A 17,184-nucleotide genomic window follows, 5' to 3' on the forward strand; every position below is an offset into this window, starting at 1 on the left:
TTAAAAAGAATGAAAAATCCGCAGTTTAATCTGGTAGGCAACAGATAAAGCAATTTTACTTATTAGATTGTATACTAATCATTTTTTAAAACACACACATATAATGCTTAGCACATCCTGGATTTTTCTTTTCTTTTTTTTTGTCTTTTTGCCTTTTCTAGGGCCGCTCCCACAGCATATGGAGGTTCCCAGGCTAGGGGTTGGATCGGAGCTGTAGCCGCCCACCTATGCCAGAATCACAGCAACTCAGGATCCAAGGCGCGTCTGCAACCTATACCGCAGTTCACGGCAACGCCGGATCCTTAACCCACTGAGTAAGGCCAGGGATTGAACCTGCAACCTCATGGTTCCTAGTCAGATTCGTTAACCACTGCGCCACGACAGGAACTCCCATCCTGGATACTTTTGTAAGAGCTTGACTCGTTTAATTCTTGCCCTGTCCCTACATGGTAAGTACTATTGTAATCACCATGCTCATTTTATGGATGAGGAAACTAAAGCACAGGACAGTTAGAAAATCTTGCCAGGATTACAAGGTGAGCTGTAGATGGGCCAGGTGCCTATGAAACTCACAAACTACTGACAGTGGGGGTCAGCATACCAACCTGATGGGGCTGCAGTCTTTTAAGGAAACTCACTGAAGGTCTTCTAGATCAAGACACTTGGGCATACACTTCCTAATCTAACCTGACAGATGAACAAAGTTTTTTTTGTTTTTTCCGTTTTTTTTTTTGTTTTTTTTTTTTTTTTTTTTTTTTTTTTTTGGCTGTACCCATAGCATAAGGAAGTTCCCAGGCCAGGGATCAAACCTGTGCCTCAGAAGCAAATCAAGACACTGCAGACACAACTCCAGATCCTTAACCGCTGTGCCACAGTGGGAACTCCAACTTTTTAAAGAAAAGAACATGCAGTGTTTAGTTAACAGAGTAACTAATTTGCATCAGCGGAACTTTTGTCCATATTTTTTTAATTGAAAAAGTAATAGTAGACTTGGAAGTTAAAAGGATCAGTCCCTGGGAGTTCCCATCACCACTCAGCGGGTTACAAACCCAACTGGTATCCATGAGGAGGCGGGATGGATCCCTGGCCTCACGCAGTGGGTCGGGGATCGGGTACTGCCATGAGCTGTGGTATAGGTTGCAGACTCAGCTCGGATCCGGCATTGCCATGGCTGTGATATAGGCCGGAGGCTACACCTCTGATTCGACCCCTAGCCTGGGAACTTCCGAATGCTGCAGGTGCAGCCCTAAAAAGAAAACAAATAAATAAAATATAAATAAAGGCTATGACATTCATTTAAAAAAAAAAAAAAAAGAGGATCAGTCCCTAGATCCTTGGTAACAAAAGGCTTTTTCCAGCTGTTAGCACCTTACCACACAATGAAACCATTATTAGAAAGACTTCAGGGAAGAGACCACTCAGTGTGCTCTCTCCCTCTGCAAAAATCAGCCAGAGACAAGCATCTGCTATAACATTTTCTGGTTTAATCGCTCTCAACATCAGAACCATAGTACATTAGGGTACAGAACCTGTCTGTACAATTACACATACAAAAAATGTTCTTTGTGAGGAGCAAATTTTCAGCAAATCTGACATACGGCAAGAGTCATTCCTACTGGAGGGTTTGAAAGGAGAAATGGAAATTTCCAAGCTGTCCCCCTCCTCCCTCTGGCTCCCATGACCCTCCAAACGTCAATTTGCAAAGGCCTGCAGGAGGAAGGGAGGTATTAAAAATCTCAGGCACTCATGCCTTCTCCCTTATGGAAGGGGTGAATTTTTAGGAAACGATTTCCATCCTTTATTATACTGATGTTCCATCCATCTGCATCATTAGGTTCAGCAGTTACCATGACAATATGATGCCTACAGCAATCTAACTTGATAGCCAGATGCCAGAATGTGAAAAAATAGGACCAGCTAAGAAAGGGAGAGAAATATAATTAATCTGAACCATGAAAAAAAAAAATTGTGCAGAAAACTAAAACCAAGAGGGAAACTACCAAAATGTCACCGAAGAGGGAACGAGGATGGGAAACAACGATTCACTTTCAGTATAAAAATCTTTCGCTCACTAGAGCCAGGAACTGGTCCATAACTAAGGCTGAGGACGGAGTCAAATTTAGTCTAGACTATTGGTCCCAGTGCCCCTCCTCCAACAATTTCCTCCTGCTGAACCCGGTGGTGTCATCGCTGATTCCAGCAGGGGGATTTTTAGGCCCTGACTTTTCCAGGGATCTGAAGCCACATCCTAAGTGCTGCTGCCATGGCGTTCTCCTCACCTCCAGTCTGCTCTTCTACCAGCTTTTCCGTCTGACGAAGTCATCTCCACCATCATTCCAAAGCCAATCTTAAGAGAGGGAACTGAGCTGTATCCTGGGAGACCCTGTCCCCTCCCCCTGTCCTCTCTGTGCCCCGTGGAGGTGATCGGGCAATGGACTAGCACAACCCTCTTGGGAGCTCCCATGTGACAGAGGGGCTGGGAGCCTGAGAAAGGAAAGCAACATAAAAGCTGTGCTTCAGGGAGACCAGTCTGGGGTGGGTGGTGATTCTCGTCATGGCTGGGTTGGATAGCGGCGCTGAGCTAGGCGATTTGGCCGGTTCAAGCTGGTAGCCATGGAGAGCTGGAAAAGAACACACGTGGCAGTAGGTTACGGCCCCAAGCCTGACTCCACCCAGGGCTGACTGGCTGGATTGAGCTCGGGCTTCCCGAAAGTCTAGAACCCTTCAGCTGCACGTGGCTTCCCGTGATGGGGTTCTCACTATTTCCTTTCACTCAACACCTTCACCTCTTAAATAAGGAGAAAGAAATTCCATTTTACAAAGAAGGGAGGCCAGTGATGCATCGGAGGGATCAGTCTGCCCCAGATCACAGGGAAGCAGGGAGTTTAGCTTCTCCCAAAGTTTGCAATGATCCCCTCACCCCCAGGACACAGCGCCATTGCAACCATACCGTTGACACCAACTGTCTCTCTTGAGTCTCAAGACTTATGAATGGTTGGGAGTTCCCACTGTGGTGCAGTGGAAACGAATCCGACTAGGAACCATGAGGTTTCGGGTTTGATTCCTGGCCTTGCTTAGTGAGTTAAGGATCCAGCATTGTCATGAGCTGTGGTGTAGGTTGCAGACGTGGTTCGAATCTGGCATGGCTGTGGCTCTGGCGTAGGCCAGTAGCAACAGCTCTGATTGGACCCCTAGCCTGGGAACCTCCATATGCCGCCAGTGCAGCCCTAAAAAGACACACACACGCACACACACACACACACACACACACACACACACACACACACAAAGACTTATGAAAGGTCAAGAGCAATATGAACAATAGTGACATTGACTGAGCCTAATCCAAGCACCAGGCCCTTCGCATACCTACTCCCACTTAATACGCACGACTACTCAGTGAGATAGTTACACTAGCCCCATTTTACAGATGCAGAAACCAAGACTTAAGTTAGTCAGGGCTCAAGAACTCATGCACAGTAAGTTGTTAGAAGTAAGTTATAAACCTGGATCTCCTTCATCCAGAGCCTGTGCGTCTAACCCCTCTCCCTCAGGGCCTCCTTACCTGGGGAACCTGAGACGGGTTGTAGAGAGGAACAGCCCCATTCATGGAGGGTGGAGGGAGCAGAATCCCAGAGCTGAAGTAGGGCTCAGAGGGAACACCCTGGGATGGAAAAGAACAGAAAATCCTATTAGGCATCATTTCACAGATGCCAGAAGGTCAAGGGCTTCCTTAAGGGTCAGCTTTGGTCAAGAGATGCTGATGTGGTGAAACTCAGGGAATCGCGAACAAACAAGCATGGTTCAAGGGGGCACAGCCAACCCCAGGGTGTGGGATGGCATTGCAGAGGCTCGGGTGCTGCCCGCCTGGAGCCCATGAGAAGAAGAGCCATAATAAATATATTAATAGCATCATAAAAAGTAACCTCATCCTCTTTGAAAGGCCTGAATCCCGCACGAGTGCTGTAACCAGGCCATAAGAAATAAAAACGTTTTCCTAGCAATTGATATGAAATCCATACTGGTGTGGACAATTGATTAAGAGTTTATTACAGCCCTTGCCAAGGATATTGGTGAACTCTGGCTCCAACTGGGACAGGAAAAGGGGCCATTGGCTAGACACCACCTAAGGAAGCAGTTATGGGCTAACTCATGCTCCCCCAAACTGCATATGTTGACATCATAACCCTAGTATGTCAGTATAGACTTGGAAATGGGGTCTTTAAAGAGGTGATTAAGTGAGCTCATTAGAGTGGGCCCTAACCCAATATGACTGGTGGGGTTTTCTTGTTTTGGGGGGGTGGGTTTTGTTTTGTTCCTTTGGTTTTGTCTTTTTTAGGGTTGCATTCTCAGCATGTGGAAGTTCCCGGGCTAGGGGTTGAATTGGAGCTGCAGCTGCCAGCCTACACCACAGCCACAGCAACGCAGTGTCCAAGCTTCGCCTGCAACCTACCCCACAGCTTGCGGCAGCACCAGATCCTTAACCTACTTAGCGAGGCTAGGGATCAAACCCACATCTTCATGGATACGAGTCAGGTTCATTACTGCTGAGCCACAACAGGAACTCCCAGTATTCTTATAAGAGGAAATTTGGACAGAGACACATACAGAGGAAAGACCATATAAAGACTCAGGGAGGAGTTCCTGTTGTGACTCAGCAGGTTAAGAACCCAACACAGTATCCATGAGGATGCGGGTTTGACTCCTGGCCCCTCTCAATGGATTAAGGATCCAGCATGACCAAAAGCTGCCACGTAGTTCACAGATACAGCTTGGATCCCATGTTCCTGTGGCTGTGGTATAGGCCAGTAGCTGCAGCTCCAATTCGGGACCCCTAGCCTAGGAACTTACATACACTGCACGTGTGACCCTAAAAAGAAAAAAAAAAAGACTCAGGGACTAAATTGCCATCTACAAGCCAAGGAGAGAGGCCACAGGAGAATCCCACCCACCAACACCTTCATCTCAGATCTCTGCCCTCCTGAACTGTGAGGAAGTAAGTTTCTGGTGTTTAAATGGCACAGTCTCCATAGAAACAACCTAAATGGCCATCGGCAGAGGAGTGGATAAAGAAGATGCAGTACATATACACAATGGAATAGTACACAGCCATTAAAAGGAAGAAAATAACGGCATTTGCAGCAACATGGATGGACCTAGAAATTACCATGCTAAGTGAAGTTAGTCAGCGAGACACCATCATGATACGTTATCACTTACATGTGGAATCTAAAAACAGGACACAATGCACTTCTTTGCAGAACAGATACTGTCTCACAGACTTTGAAAAACTTAGGGTTTCCAAATGAGACAGGTTGAGGGGCAGGGGGATGCGCTGGGGGTTTGGGGTGGACGTGCTATAAAACTGGGTCGTGATGATCATTGTGCAACTATAAATGTAACACAATTCATTGAGTAATAAATAAACAAACAAACAAACAGCACGGTCTCTGACATCTTGTCACGGCAGCCCTAGCCGTCCTCCCCATGAGCCAGGCCCTCACAGGGTGGCACCTCCAGCCCACAGGAAGGTTCACTGAGCATGCGGGAACCTGCTGGGGCCCAGGCTCCAATGGCAGGCTGCTCACCTCAGGCCCTGACAAGCCTCCATGTCCAGGGCCCTCAGCTGTCCCCTCACTGGATGCTGATCCTCGGACTTCACCCCCACCTAGAAAGCGATGAGTCAGAGGTATCTGCACTGCTCAGGATGGAGAAGATACCTCTCCCAGAAGGCACCCCCCTATCCCCCTAGGGAGCACAGAGAGGACCACAGGAGGCCCAGAGGACACAGGGTTGGCAGTACCTTCGTCGCTGGAGAAAACACTGGTGCCCGGCAGAGTCTGGGGCTCTGGGGCAGGTGTCGGTGGGAGGCCCAGGACAGGCTGGGTGGGGGAAGATGCCCGGGGGGTCTCCTGCTTGGTGGAGAAAGGAAGGTGGGACTGATGGTTAAGGATTCCAGGCCACCGCTTGTACCCCTGCAGTGCCCACGTGGCGGCCTCCGCCCAAAGGCAGATGCTGGGCTTCTCTCCCAAAACTCTTTATTTTCTTCAGGCCACTCCTCTGCTCAATAATCCGAATTACTCCTGGCCCTCTGATGTTAAAATCCTTCCTCCTGACTCTTAAGGCCTTTCATCATTCACCATTTCCCTCCCTGGACCAATTTATTTCCCACAGTCTCCCATCACAAGGCATCTGCTGCATCCAGACCAGGGTAGAGGTGCCAGCTCCGGGGCCTCCCAGGGCTGAGGACGCTTCCCCAGAAGGGCCCACGGAAGCTCCCGTGCCCTCCCACCGAGGTTACCTCGGAGTCGGGACTGTCAGATGAGTCTTCGTCTCCAGAGGGGGATGCGTTGTCGGTGGGCTTGGAGCGAAACCAGCTGAACCAGCCAAACCCCGAGCTCTGGAAGGGAAGGGGGAGCACTGTGGTTGGCAGGTCACCTCGTCCTCTGAATGTGAGGTCCACCCACCCACTGCGACAGCACTAAGACAGGAGGGGAGGGGAGGGGACAGGACCACAGCCCCAAGGCCCAGCTCTGCTCCACCGTCTGGGAAGGGAGCCATGGGAAGAGAAGAATCCCGCCACCTTCGTATTCTCCTTGGCCTCTCCGGGCCTTTCTCTCTGGGCAGTACTTTGGGGAGACTTCTTATCTGCCTCATCGGAGGACCCCTCCTCATCGTCCTTGTCTGAGACAGCTGAGCTCTCAGACACACGTCGTGCTCTGGGAAGCTGGGGCACCTGGAATGAACAAAAAGAGAACATTTTTATGGCACTCGCCAGGTGAGAAAGGCATGCTTACCTGGACTCCCTCACCTGACCTGCTCAATAAACCAGTGGGACAGCCTTGCATTTTACTGATGAGGAACTCGGGCCGAGCCATGAGAAATGATTTGCCGAAGGTCTCAGGAGAAGGCCTGGGCCCAATCCCAATCTTCGGATGTTTCCTAAGCCTACAGGGGGTTGGCCAATGTGCTTCTTCCCCCAGAAAGATCAGGTTTCCAGAACTATGACCAGGCCTGGAACAAGGGATGGAATGCTACTGCTGGTGATGAAGAGAGCCAGGGAACTCCCTCAGGGACCCACGAAGCCAAAGGACAGGGAGTGTGACAACCACCAAACAGGACAGGGAGTGGGACAACCGCCGAGGGACAGGGAGGGACAACCCACCGAAGGACAGGGAGTCGCCGAGGGACAGGGAGTGGGACAACCGCCGAGGGACAGGGAGTGGGACAACCGCCGAGGGACAGGGAGTGGGACAACCAAGAGGACAGGGAGTGGACAACCGCCGAGGACAGGGAGGTGTGACAACCGCCGAGGGACAGGGAGTGGACAACCGCCGAGGGACAGGGAGTGACAACCGCCGAGGGACAGGGAGTGGACAACCGCCGAGGGACAGGGAGTGGGACAACCGCCGAGGGACAGGGAGTGGGACAACCGCCGAAGGACAGGGAGTGGGACAACCGCCGAGGACAGGGAGTGACAACCGCCGAGGGACAGGGAGTGGGACAACCGCCGAGGGACAGGGAGTGGGACAACCGCCGAGGGACAGGGAGTGGGACAACCGCCGAGGGACAGGGAGTGGGACAACCGCCGAGGGACAGGGAGTGGGACAACGCCGAGGGACAGGAGTGGGACAACACGGGAAGGGTGTGACAACCACCGAGGGACAGGGAGTGGGACAACCACCGAGGGACAGGGAGTGGGACAACCGCCAAAGGACAGGGAGTGGGACAACCGCCGAGGGACAGGGAGTGGACAACCGCCGAGGACAGGGAGTGGACAACCGCCAAAGGACAGGGAGTGTGACAACACCGAGGGACAGGGAGTGGGACAACCGCCAAGGACAGGGAATGTGACAACCACCGAGGGACAGGGAGTGGACAACCACCGAGGGACAGGGAGTGGGACAACCACCGAGGGACAGGGAGTGTGACAACCACCAAGGGACAGGGATGGACAACCACCGAGGGACAGGGAGTGGGACAAGGACAACCGCTGAAGGACAGGGAGTGGGACAACCACGAGGGACAGGGAGTGTGACAACCACGAGGGACAGGGAGTGGGGACAACGCCGAGGGACAGGGAGTGGACAACCGCCGAAGGACAGGGGTGTGACAACCCCAAGGGACAGGGAGGGACAACCACCGAGGGACAGGGAGGGTGTGACAACCACCAAGGGACAGGGAGTGGGACAACCACGAGGGACAGGGAGTGGGACAACCGCTGAAGGACAGGGAGTGGGACAACCACCGAGGGACAGGGAGTGTGACAACCACCAAGGGACAGGGAGTGGGACAACCACCGAGGGACAGGAGTGGGACAACCGCCGAAGGACAGGAGTGTGACAACCACCAAGGGACAGGGAGTGGGACAACCGCCGAAAGGCAGGGAGTGGACAACCGCCGAAGGACAGGGAGTGGGACAACCGCCAGGGACAGGGAGTGGACAACCGCCAAGGGACAGGGAGTGGGACAACCGCCGAGGGACAGGGAGTGGGACAACCGCCGAGGGACAGGGAGTGGGACAACCCGCCGAGGGACAGGGAGTGGGACAACCGCCGAAGGACAGGGAGTGGGACAACCACTGAGGGACAGGGAGTGGGACAACCGCCGAAGGACAGGGAGTGGGACAACCACCGAGGGACAGGGAGTGGGACAACCACCGAGGGACAGGGAGTGTGACAACCACCAAGGGACAGGGAGTGGGACAACACCGAGGGACAAGGAGTTGTGACAACCACCACGGGACAGGGAGTGGGACAACACCGAGGACAGGAGTGGACAACCGCTGAAGGACAGGGAGTGGGACAACCACCGAGGGACAGGGAGTGTGACAACCACCGAGGGACAGGGAGTGGGACAACGCCGAGGGGACAGGGAGTGGGACAACCGCCGAAGGACAGGGAGTGTGACAACCACCAAGGGACAGGGAGTGGGAACAACACCGAGGGACAGGGAGTGTGACAACCACCAAGGGACAGGGAGTGGGACAACCACCGAGGGACAGGGAGTGGGACAACCGCTGAAGGACAGGGAGTGGGACAACCACAGAGGGACAGGGAGTGTGACAACCACCAAGGGACAGGGAGTGGGACAACCCACCGAGGGACAGGGAGTGGGACAACCGCCGAAGGACAGGGAGTGTGACAACACCAAGGGACAGGGAGTGGGACAACCGCCGAAGGACGGGAGTGGGACAACCGCCGAAGGACAGGGAGTGGGACAACCGCCAAGGGACAGGGAGTGGACAACCGCCAAGGGACAGGGAGTGGGACAACCGCCGAGGGACAGGGAGTGGGACAACCGCCGAGGGACAGGGAGTGGGACAACCGCCGAGGGACAGGGAGTGGGACAACCGCCGAAGGACAGGGAGTGGGACAACCACTGAGGGACAGGGAGTGGGACAACCGCCGAAGGACAGGGAGTGGGACAACCACCGAGGGACAGGGAGTGGGACAACCACCGAGGGACAGGGAGTGGGACAACCGCCAAAGGACAGGGAGTGGGACAACCGCCGAGGGACAGGGAGTGGGACAACCGCCGAAGGACAGGGAGTGGGACAACCGCCGAAGGACAGGGAGTGTGACAACCGCCGAAGGACAGGGAGTGTGACAACCGCCGAAGGACAGGGAGTGGGACAACCGCCAAAGGACAGGGAATGTGAAAACCACCGAGGGACAAGGAGTGTGACAACCACCAAGGGACAGGGAGTGGGACAACCACCGAGGGACAAGGAGTGTGACAACCACCGAGGGACAGGGAGTGGGACAACCGCCGAGGGACAGGGAGTGGGACAACCGCTGAAGGACAGGGAGTGGGACAACCACCGAGGGACAGGGAGTGTGACAACCACCAAGGGACAGGGAGTGGGACAACCACCGAGGGACAGGGAGTGGGACAACCGCCGAAGGACAGGGAGTGTGACAACCACCAAGGGACAGGGAGTGGGACAACCGCCGAAGGACAGGGAGTGGGACAACCGCCGAAGGACAGGGAGTGGGACAACCGCCAAGGGACAGGGAGTGGGACAACCGCCAAGGGACAGGGAGTGGGACAACCGCCGAGGGACAGGGAGTGGGACAACCGCCAAGGGACAGGGAGTGGGACAACCACCGAGGGACAGGGAGTGGGACAACCACCGAAGGACAGGGAGTGTGACAACCGCCGAAGGACAGGGAGTGTGACAACTGCCAAAGGACAGGGAATGTGACAACCACTGAGGGACAAGGAGTGTGACAACCACCAAGGGACAGGGAGTGGGACAACCACCGAGGGACAGGGAATGTGACAACCACCGAGGGACAGGGAGTGTGACAACCACCAAGGGACAGGGAGTGGGACAACCACCGAGGGACAAGGAGTGGGACAACCACCGAGGGACAGGGAGTGGGACAACCACTGAGGGACAAGGAGTGTGACAACCACCGAGGGACAGGGAGTGGGACAACCACCGAGGGACAGGGAGTGGGACAAACGCCGAAGGACAGGGAGTGTAAAAACCACTGAAGGACAGGGAATGTGACAACCACTGAAGGACAGGGAGTGGGACAACCACCAAGGGACAGGGAGTGTGACAACCACTGAGGGACAAGGAGTGTGACAACCACCGAAGGACAGGGAGTGGGACAACCACCAAGGGACAGGGAGTATAAAAACCACCGAAGGACAGGGAATGTGACAACCACTGAAGGACAGGGAGTATGACAAACACCAAGCCTAACTCACCCTCAACTTCGCTTCCTCGAAGACTTGCTCAAGATTACATGTGAACAGATGTGCCAGAGGGGAGAAAAACACACTCACATTCCTTTATGTTAGTGTTGTGTATACACTAAAATATACACAGCATAAAGCTTATCCGTGTAACTATTTAAGGGTGCAAATCAGTCCCTAGTATATTCAGGATGTTGTACAGCCACCACCACTATCCATCCATTTCCAGAACATTTCATTGGCCTCAACAGAAACTCTAGTCCCGTTACACCCACCTCCCCATTTTCGCCTCCTCCTGGCCCCTGGTAACCTCTATCTACTCTTTTTTTCTCTATGAATGTGTCAATTCTAGGTGCCTCATAGAGGTGGGATCAGACCGTGTTTGTCCTTTTATGTTATATATACATTTCGCCCTCCTTTGAAAAATAACCTTTGAAAAATCCTTTGGCAAACACAGAAAAAGCTTTATTGTTTTATTCTAATGAGGACAAAATGTACTTCGTACCACGTGCTATTTTAAACACTTTATATACAGTGATTCATTTAATCCTGACAACTGTCCTATAATGTAGGGACTATTATTATCATCCCATTTTACATATGAGAAAACTAAGGCACAGAAAGGTTAAGCAAGCTGACTGAGATCACACAGCTAGTAACTGGCAGAACAAGGATTCAAACCTAAGCCATCTGACTCTCCTTCTAGGAATTTTTCCTAATCAAGTAATTCAAGAAATAGACAAGGGCTTAAATACTAGAATGTCCATCACAGCATTTTACATGTGAGGGGAAGGGAAGAGTAGTGAGAAAGAATAGGAAAGAAAAGAAAAAGAGACACACTTGAAGGGTTTAGCAATGTGGGAAAGACAAATTAAAATCTGAGCTCCTACCAAGCCCTCCAGGACCCTGCCTCTCTCTGCCTCCCTGGTCTTGCTTCTCAGCCCCCTCTCCTGCTGCTCACTTGGGAGATACCATGATTCCACAGTCATCCTGACCGCACCAAGTCAGTCCCACTACAAGGCCTTTGCTCTTGCAATGCCCTCTGCCCAGAACACTTGTTCCCTGAATACTTGCCTGGCTCATGCCCACCCTCCATTCCGACCTCAGAGATGCCTTCCCTCCCACGCCAGCTAAAGTAACATCCCTCCAGACTACAGTGGTTTATTTGTAGTCACCTTGACTGAACAGAAGCCCCATGAGGGTTGGCTTTGTCTGGTTCCCTATGAATTCCCCAGCGCCTGCAACAGTGCCAGGTACACTGAAGGACCTCAGCATTCGTGAATGAAGAAATGCAAAAGGGATGGTGTTTTCCTACCGTGGATTTTATCACACCGATACAAAAACATCTTTAGGAACGGCATGGAAAATCTCATTTTATTGTACTAAGCAAATAAGAAATAAAGCTTCATCTACATGCTCTTAGCCATTTAAAAACACAGGCCTATGTATATACATTTATATACACACATATATACACAGACAGGTATCCCCCACTTTATGGAAGTTTGTGTTATGCCACTTTGCTTTTACCAAATACCTACATTAGTGCCTGTATTCACTAACCAAAAAAAAAAAAAATCCAAAGACGATTTTTGCTTTTACAAAAAGAGGCAAAAATCAAAAATAGCACTCAGTGTTTGTTTTGCAGGAGCCATGATAGAGGCAGCATGCACCCCAAGCAGTGAGCACGGCACCGCCAAGCTCCTTCCCGGAAACTACATTCAACAACTCAGCATCAAGCTGCCATAGCTTTGAACTGTGTCTGCAAGCATCTGTGCTTTATCTCGATTTATTTTGTGCATCATTAACAAGATGTGTGCTAAGGTAATTGCTTCTTCCCTTTATGCCATTTAAACTTATGAAAGGTTTCATAGGAATTCTCTGCTTTCAGAGAGCAGGAGCAATGTGTACATAGAAAAAAACATTAGAAGGAAAGAACCAAAATATTTGACTGTGGGCTTCTGAGTGATGTCTGTTTGATTCTTTATAGGATACTTTTTCTTCACTTTTCAAGTTTTCTATAGCAATACTGTACTGATTTTTCAGTCAGGAAAAAAAGTCAAGCATAAAAATGTTTTAAGGCTTGTAGCCCGGTTACTACTTGAGAAAGTTAATCACCCTCCACCAGGCAAAGCTAGACCACATCTGAAGTTCAGGACTAGTGATGCCCATTGTTGGAGGAAGGGATTCATTCATTCAGTAGCTGGATGGATGATTGACAAGACAGGGTCACCTCTAAGACCTTACAGCCCACCTGAAGAGGAGCGACACAGCTGCCATAGGTCCTTCTTGGGAATAAAGCAAGGGAAAAAACTAAAAGAAATATCAAGAGTCTTCCATGGCAGGGCATGGCAAGTGTTCGGTATGACAGTAGGAAGAGGGCATCAGACGGAGCAGATCTGTGAGACCAAAACTAAACCCAGCCCTGCTGCCCTTGACCCCATGGACACAGGTTGGTGGAATGGGACATAAACAAGAGCAAGCCTCCTCTCCACCTCTCAGAATCTGGTGCAAAAAGAAAGAAAGTGCATCACGGAGGAAAGGGCTGGTGCAAGGCACAGGAAGGCATCTGCATGTGGCTAAGTAACCAGGGCACCAGGAAGAAACCGCAGCTCAGAGAGGCACCCATATCTTCCAGGCTTGGTCCTCTCACCTGTGGTTTGAAAACAACCTTCTGACCATCAGGAGGCTGGAAGGTTTCTGGAGACACCACCGTGTTCTCTCCTACGGCACAAAAAACAACAGATATTGTGAGGCAAGGCTGTGCCTTTTCCATCTCTCCCGGAGAAGGGTAATGGGGACACAGTCGGCTTTCCTCATTGCAAAGCAGCTGGAGCTCCGAGCCCATAGCCCCAAGTGCATGGCAGTAAATGCAAAGTCCATTTGCACAGCCCTCTTAATTCCAGCCACCCCAGGACATGCTGCTAACCAACCCCCACCCCAAAGCAAGGTCATTCCTCAGAAATACTAGAAATCCGGGCCACGCTGAGCTGGCTCACAGGGCCTTCCCCTCAGTGTGAGTTTCCCACCTTGAACGGGACCTTATCTTAGAAAGTCTAAGACCTGATCCTTTTATTTGATTTCCAGCACTTCCCTGGCATTGCTCACCATGGCTCACTCACCCTCAGCCCCCCATGGTCAAGGCCTGATGCCACAGGATAAAAGCACAGGGCTCTGCCCGTTGTCCCGGCACTGATGATGTCAGAAAGAGGACTTGGCCCAAATTACAGCTGGAGGCACATGTAGCCTTCCCTGCCTTCGCCTGCCTCTGCCCTAGAGACTACAGACTCCAGGGGGAGAGTAGCAGAGGCTGCTGTTGGCCGCACTATGCCCATCCCAGTCGAGAGGCGGGCTGGAATGGACGAGAGGCATCCCCCTTGGATGTTCACGAAGGACCAGCCTCAGGCTAACACACAAGAGGCCCTCGATCATGTGCATACCCACCGGTCAGATCTTCACTGGCTCCCTCTCCCCACACGGGTCCCTACCCCTCGCTCATCTGCTTGCTTGCTCCTTTCCACACCTCCTCACCTGAGGCTCCCTGACTCGCTGGCAGGTCTTACCAGGTGGCGGGTGCATCTGCTGGGCTTCCTCCCAGGCCCTTTCTCCAGGAGCCCCTGTCACTGCCACACTGCCAAGAGTCCCTGGCAGATGGGTCTCTGGAACTGCGTAAAGAGGCACTGGGACCCCAGTCTGCTGGGAACCTCCTCCTGCTGCTGGGTAGGAGCTGGGCTGGAGGGCAAAGAGCTGCTGTGGACTGAGCTGGGCTGGGCCCGTCTGCTCTGGCGTTGGCCACTGGGCTGAGCAGCCCCCAAGGGCTTCCGAGTTGCCTTGATGTCCAGAAAGATCCTGGTAGAAAGTGTGTTCTAAGGACACAGGGCAGAGGTAGAAATGAGATCTGAAACGTGACATTTGTGTGGACTGATGACACCAGGGACATTCCAGCCCATGTGTTCTTTGAAAGCAGCCCCAAGGACAGGCCTGGTGTGGCTGCCACTCGTGTGATGCCAAGCACCACACAGCAGTGACTGTAACGCGTCTCACCACCCGTGACTTAGAGTTTACAAAACCATTTCCCTCACTACCTGGTGCAATCGCAGAGCCTTAAACCCAGGGGGGTGGGAGCGCAGAAACTGCTATCTCCTTTAACAACATATTTTTTGGTTTTGGATAAACTTTCTCCTTTAAGGATTTCCTGGTGGCCCTGGGCATCGGAAACTTAGAAAGTCTCCAGTTAAAAGCCACATCAGACTTCGGAAATGAGAGCTTTGCTTTTCAGGAAGCAGAGCACTAGCTCTAACAAGGGACCTTGGCAGGATTCCTTCTGGAGCTATTATTTTGCTGATGAGATGACCAAGGTGCGGACATGGACAATGTCTGGCCCAAGGTTGTGGGACTGGTGTGGTCAGCTGACCCCCCTGCTCAACTGAGTGAGAGGAGACACAGCTGCTTCCTAGAGGAAGTGGCTATTCAGAAACACCCAGCCTGGTGCTCCTGCAGCCCTTCGCCCTCACAAATCCTGAGACACAGCAGCAAAGCTGGGAAACAGAAACCAAGGCCTACACTTCCTTGCTGTCCCCTTGCTCATCCCTGAAGGAAGCACAAAAGGCTGGGGAACAACCGCAAGAGATGAGGGCCCGCCCTGACCCCACCAGGGGGCGCTGTTTGGGGAAAGGGCACAGAATTAACTGGGGTGATGATGCCTGCCCCACCCAACACTTGAGGCATCCTGAGAGGAGAGGAGAAATCTCCTGAAAACACTTTGAGACCTATTTCACGTGTGTGGCAGTTAAATGCTTCCTATGTCCCCACCACTGACGTGAAACACCGGACAACCCACCAGCTCTGGCCTCGAGAAAGGTATTCAACTGGGGAGACGCTACTGACACAAATGAAACAATTCGATAACCACACCACAAGCGTAACAGCTGAATGGGAAACAAAAACTCTAATCATGCCAAAACACGTGTCAGGGATGCTGTAGGCAGCAGACCTGTGTGGAGAGGGGGCCCGGACCACTGGGTTACATTGATATGGGCAAGGAAGGTGCTCCAGGAAGGGAGGTGGGAATGTTTTTTAAGTTGTGTTACCTCATGTAATCAGATCCTGAGAGTCAGAAATTTACACGCTCAGTTCATTGGTTTGGGTACCTGTTGTTTTTCTGGCTCCAGAAATATCCAAACGAGCAGGATGAGGATCCCCAGTGTCTCCGGCTCCCTTTTGCTATTAAGATAAAGTAAAAGCCTCTTAAACTACTCCATATAGAAGGGATGAACAAGAAGGTCCCCCTGCAGAGCACAGCAAACTATATTCAATATCTTGAGATAAACCTTTGTGGAAAAGAATATAAAGAAGAATGGGAGTTCCCGTCGTGGCGCAGTGGTTAACGAATCCGACTGGGAACCATGAGGTTGCGGGTTCAATCCCTGGCCTTGCTCAGTGGGTTGGGGATCCGGCGTTGCCATGAGTTGTGGTGTAGGTCGCAGATGCGGCTCGGATCCCATGTTGCTGTGGCTGTGGTGTAGGCCAGTGGCTACGGCTCCGATTCGACCCCTAGCCTGGGAATCTCCATATGCTGCGGAAGCGGCCCTAGAAAAGACAAAAAGAAAAAAAGAAAAAAAAAAAGAAAGTATTTTCATAAAAGCCTCTTAAGCAACACAAAGAAAAACAAAGACAGGAGCTCCCATCATGGCGCAGCGGAAACAATCCGATGAGGAACCATGAGGTTGTGGGTTTGATCCCTGGCCTTGCTCAGTGGGTTAAGGATCCAGTGTTGCTGTGAGCTGTGGCATAGGTCACAGATGTGGCTCGGCTCCTGTGTTGCTGTGGCTGTGACATAGTCTGGCAGCTGTAGCCCCAGTTGGACCCCTAGCCTGGGAACCTCCACATGCTGCAGGTGTGGCCCTAAAAAGACAAAAAGACAAAAAAAAAATGCAAACAATGAACCGTGGTTTAAAATTAAATCAAAAAGAAACTTGAGAGGTGACAAGATAAGGGAGGCTTGGTTGACTGCTAGGACTGGAGGCCGGAGGTGGTGGGGCTGGGGCAGCCTCCGGCCGTCCTACCCCCCAGCTCTGCACAAAGCAGGCAGGGACCGGGAGGGTCATCCTTTCCCAGAGGAAGGGACAAAAAGAAGGAAGTAAACCATGGGCCCCAGAGTGGGCCGTGTGTACCTAAAAAAAAATCCCCCTGTGCTTTCTCAGAGACACAGGGAAAAGAAAATAGAGGAGGCCCTGTTCCAATTACTGTTCCAATTACTGCCAGCCGCTTCTGTAATTGTCAGAACAAAAAAGGAAAGGCCCGGAAATCTTTTAAGCAATTGCCCTACAGTACATGAAAGTGACACGGGGCCACAGTGAGCCATCATTCCTCCCAGAGAGACGGATGCTTTGAAGGTCATAAAATGTATTTTCTGAGACGGCAGGGATGGGTGGCAGGGGGGATTGGGAAGAGGGCCCCCCCATCGCACACACA

At 51.9% G+C, this 17,184-nt stretch overlaps 1 protein-coding gene across 1 annotated transcript in view; it reads right to left on the reverse strand.

The window, feature by feature from the left end:
* Positions 1 to 1,462: 1,462 nt before the first annotated feature.
* SEC16B (SEC16 homolog B, endoplasmic reticulum export factor) overlaps positions 1,463 to 17,184 on the reverse strand; it is a 50,293-nt gene continuing 34,571 nt past the window's right edge. The window contains 10 exon segments of the mRNA XM_047753201.1: positions 1,463 to 2,582; positions 2,585 to 2,621; positions 3,566 to 3,664; positions 5,589 to 5,668; positions 5,804 to 5,915; positions 6,302 to 6,400; positions 6,584 to 6,736; positions 13,364 to 13,434; positions 14,274 to 14,576; positions 15,861 to 15,933. Of these exon segments, the coding sequence (XP_047609157.1) occupies positions 2,437 to 2,582; positions 2,585 to 2,621; positions 3,566 to 3,664; positions 5,589 to 5,668; positions 5,804 to 5,915; positions 6,302 to 6,400; positions 6,584 to 6,736; positions 13,364 to 13,434; positions 14,274 to 14,576; positions 15,861 to 15,933 (1,173 nt within the window). The 3' untranslated portion in view covers positions 1,463 to 2,436.

Source organism: Phacochoerus africanus, chromosome 11 (genome assembly GCF_016906955.1).
Source record: "Phacochoerus africanus isolate WHEZ1 chromosome 11, ROS_Pafr_v1, whole genome shotgun sequence".
Classification (NCBI taxonomy): domain Eukaryota; kingdom Metazoa; phylum Chordata; class Mammalia; order Artiodactyla; family Suidae; genus Phacochoerus; species Phacochoerus africanus.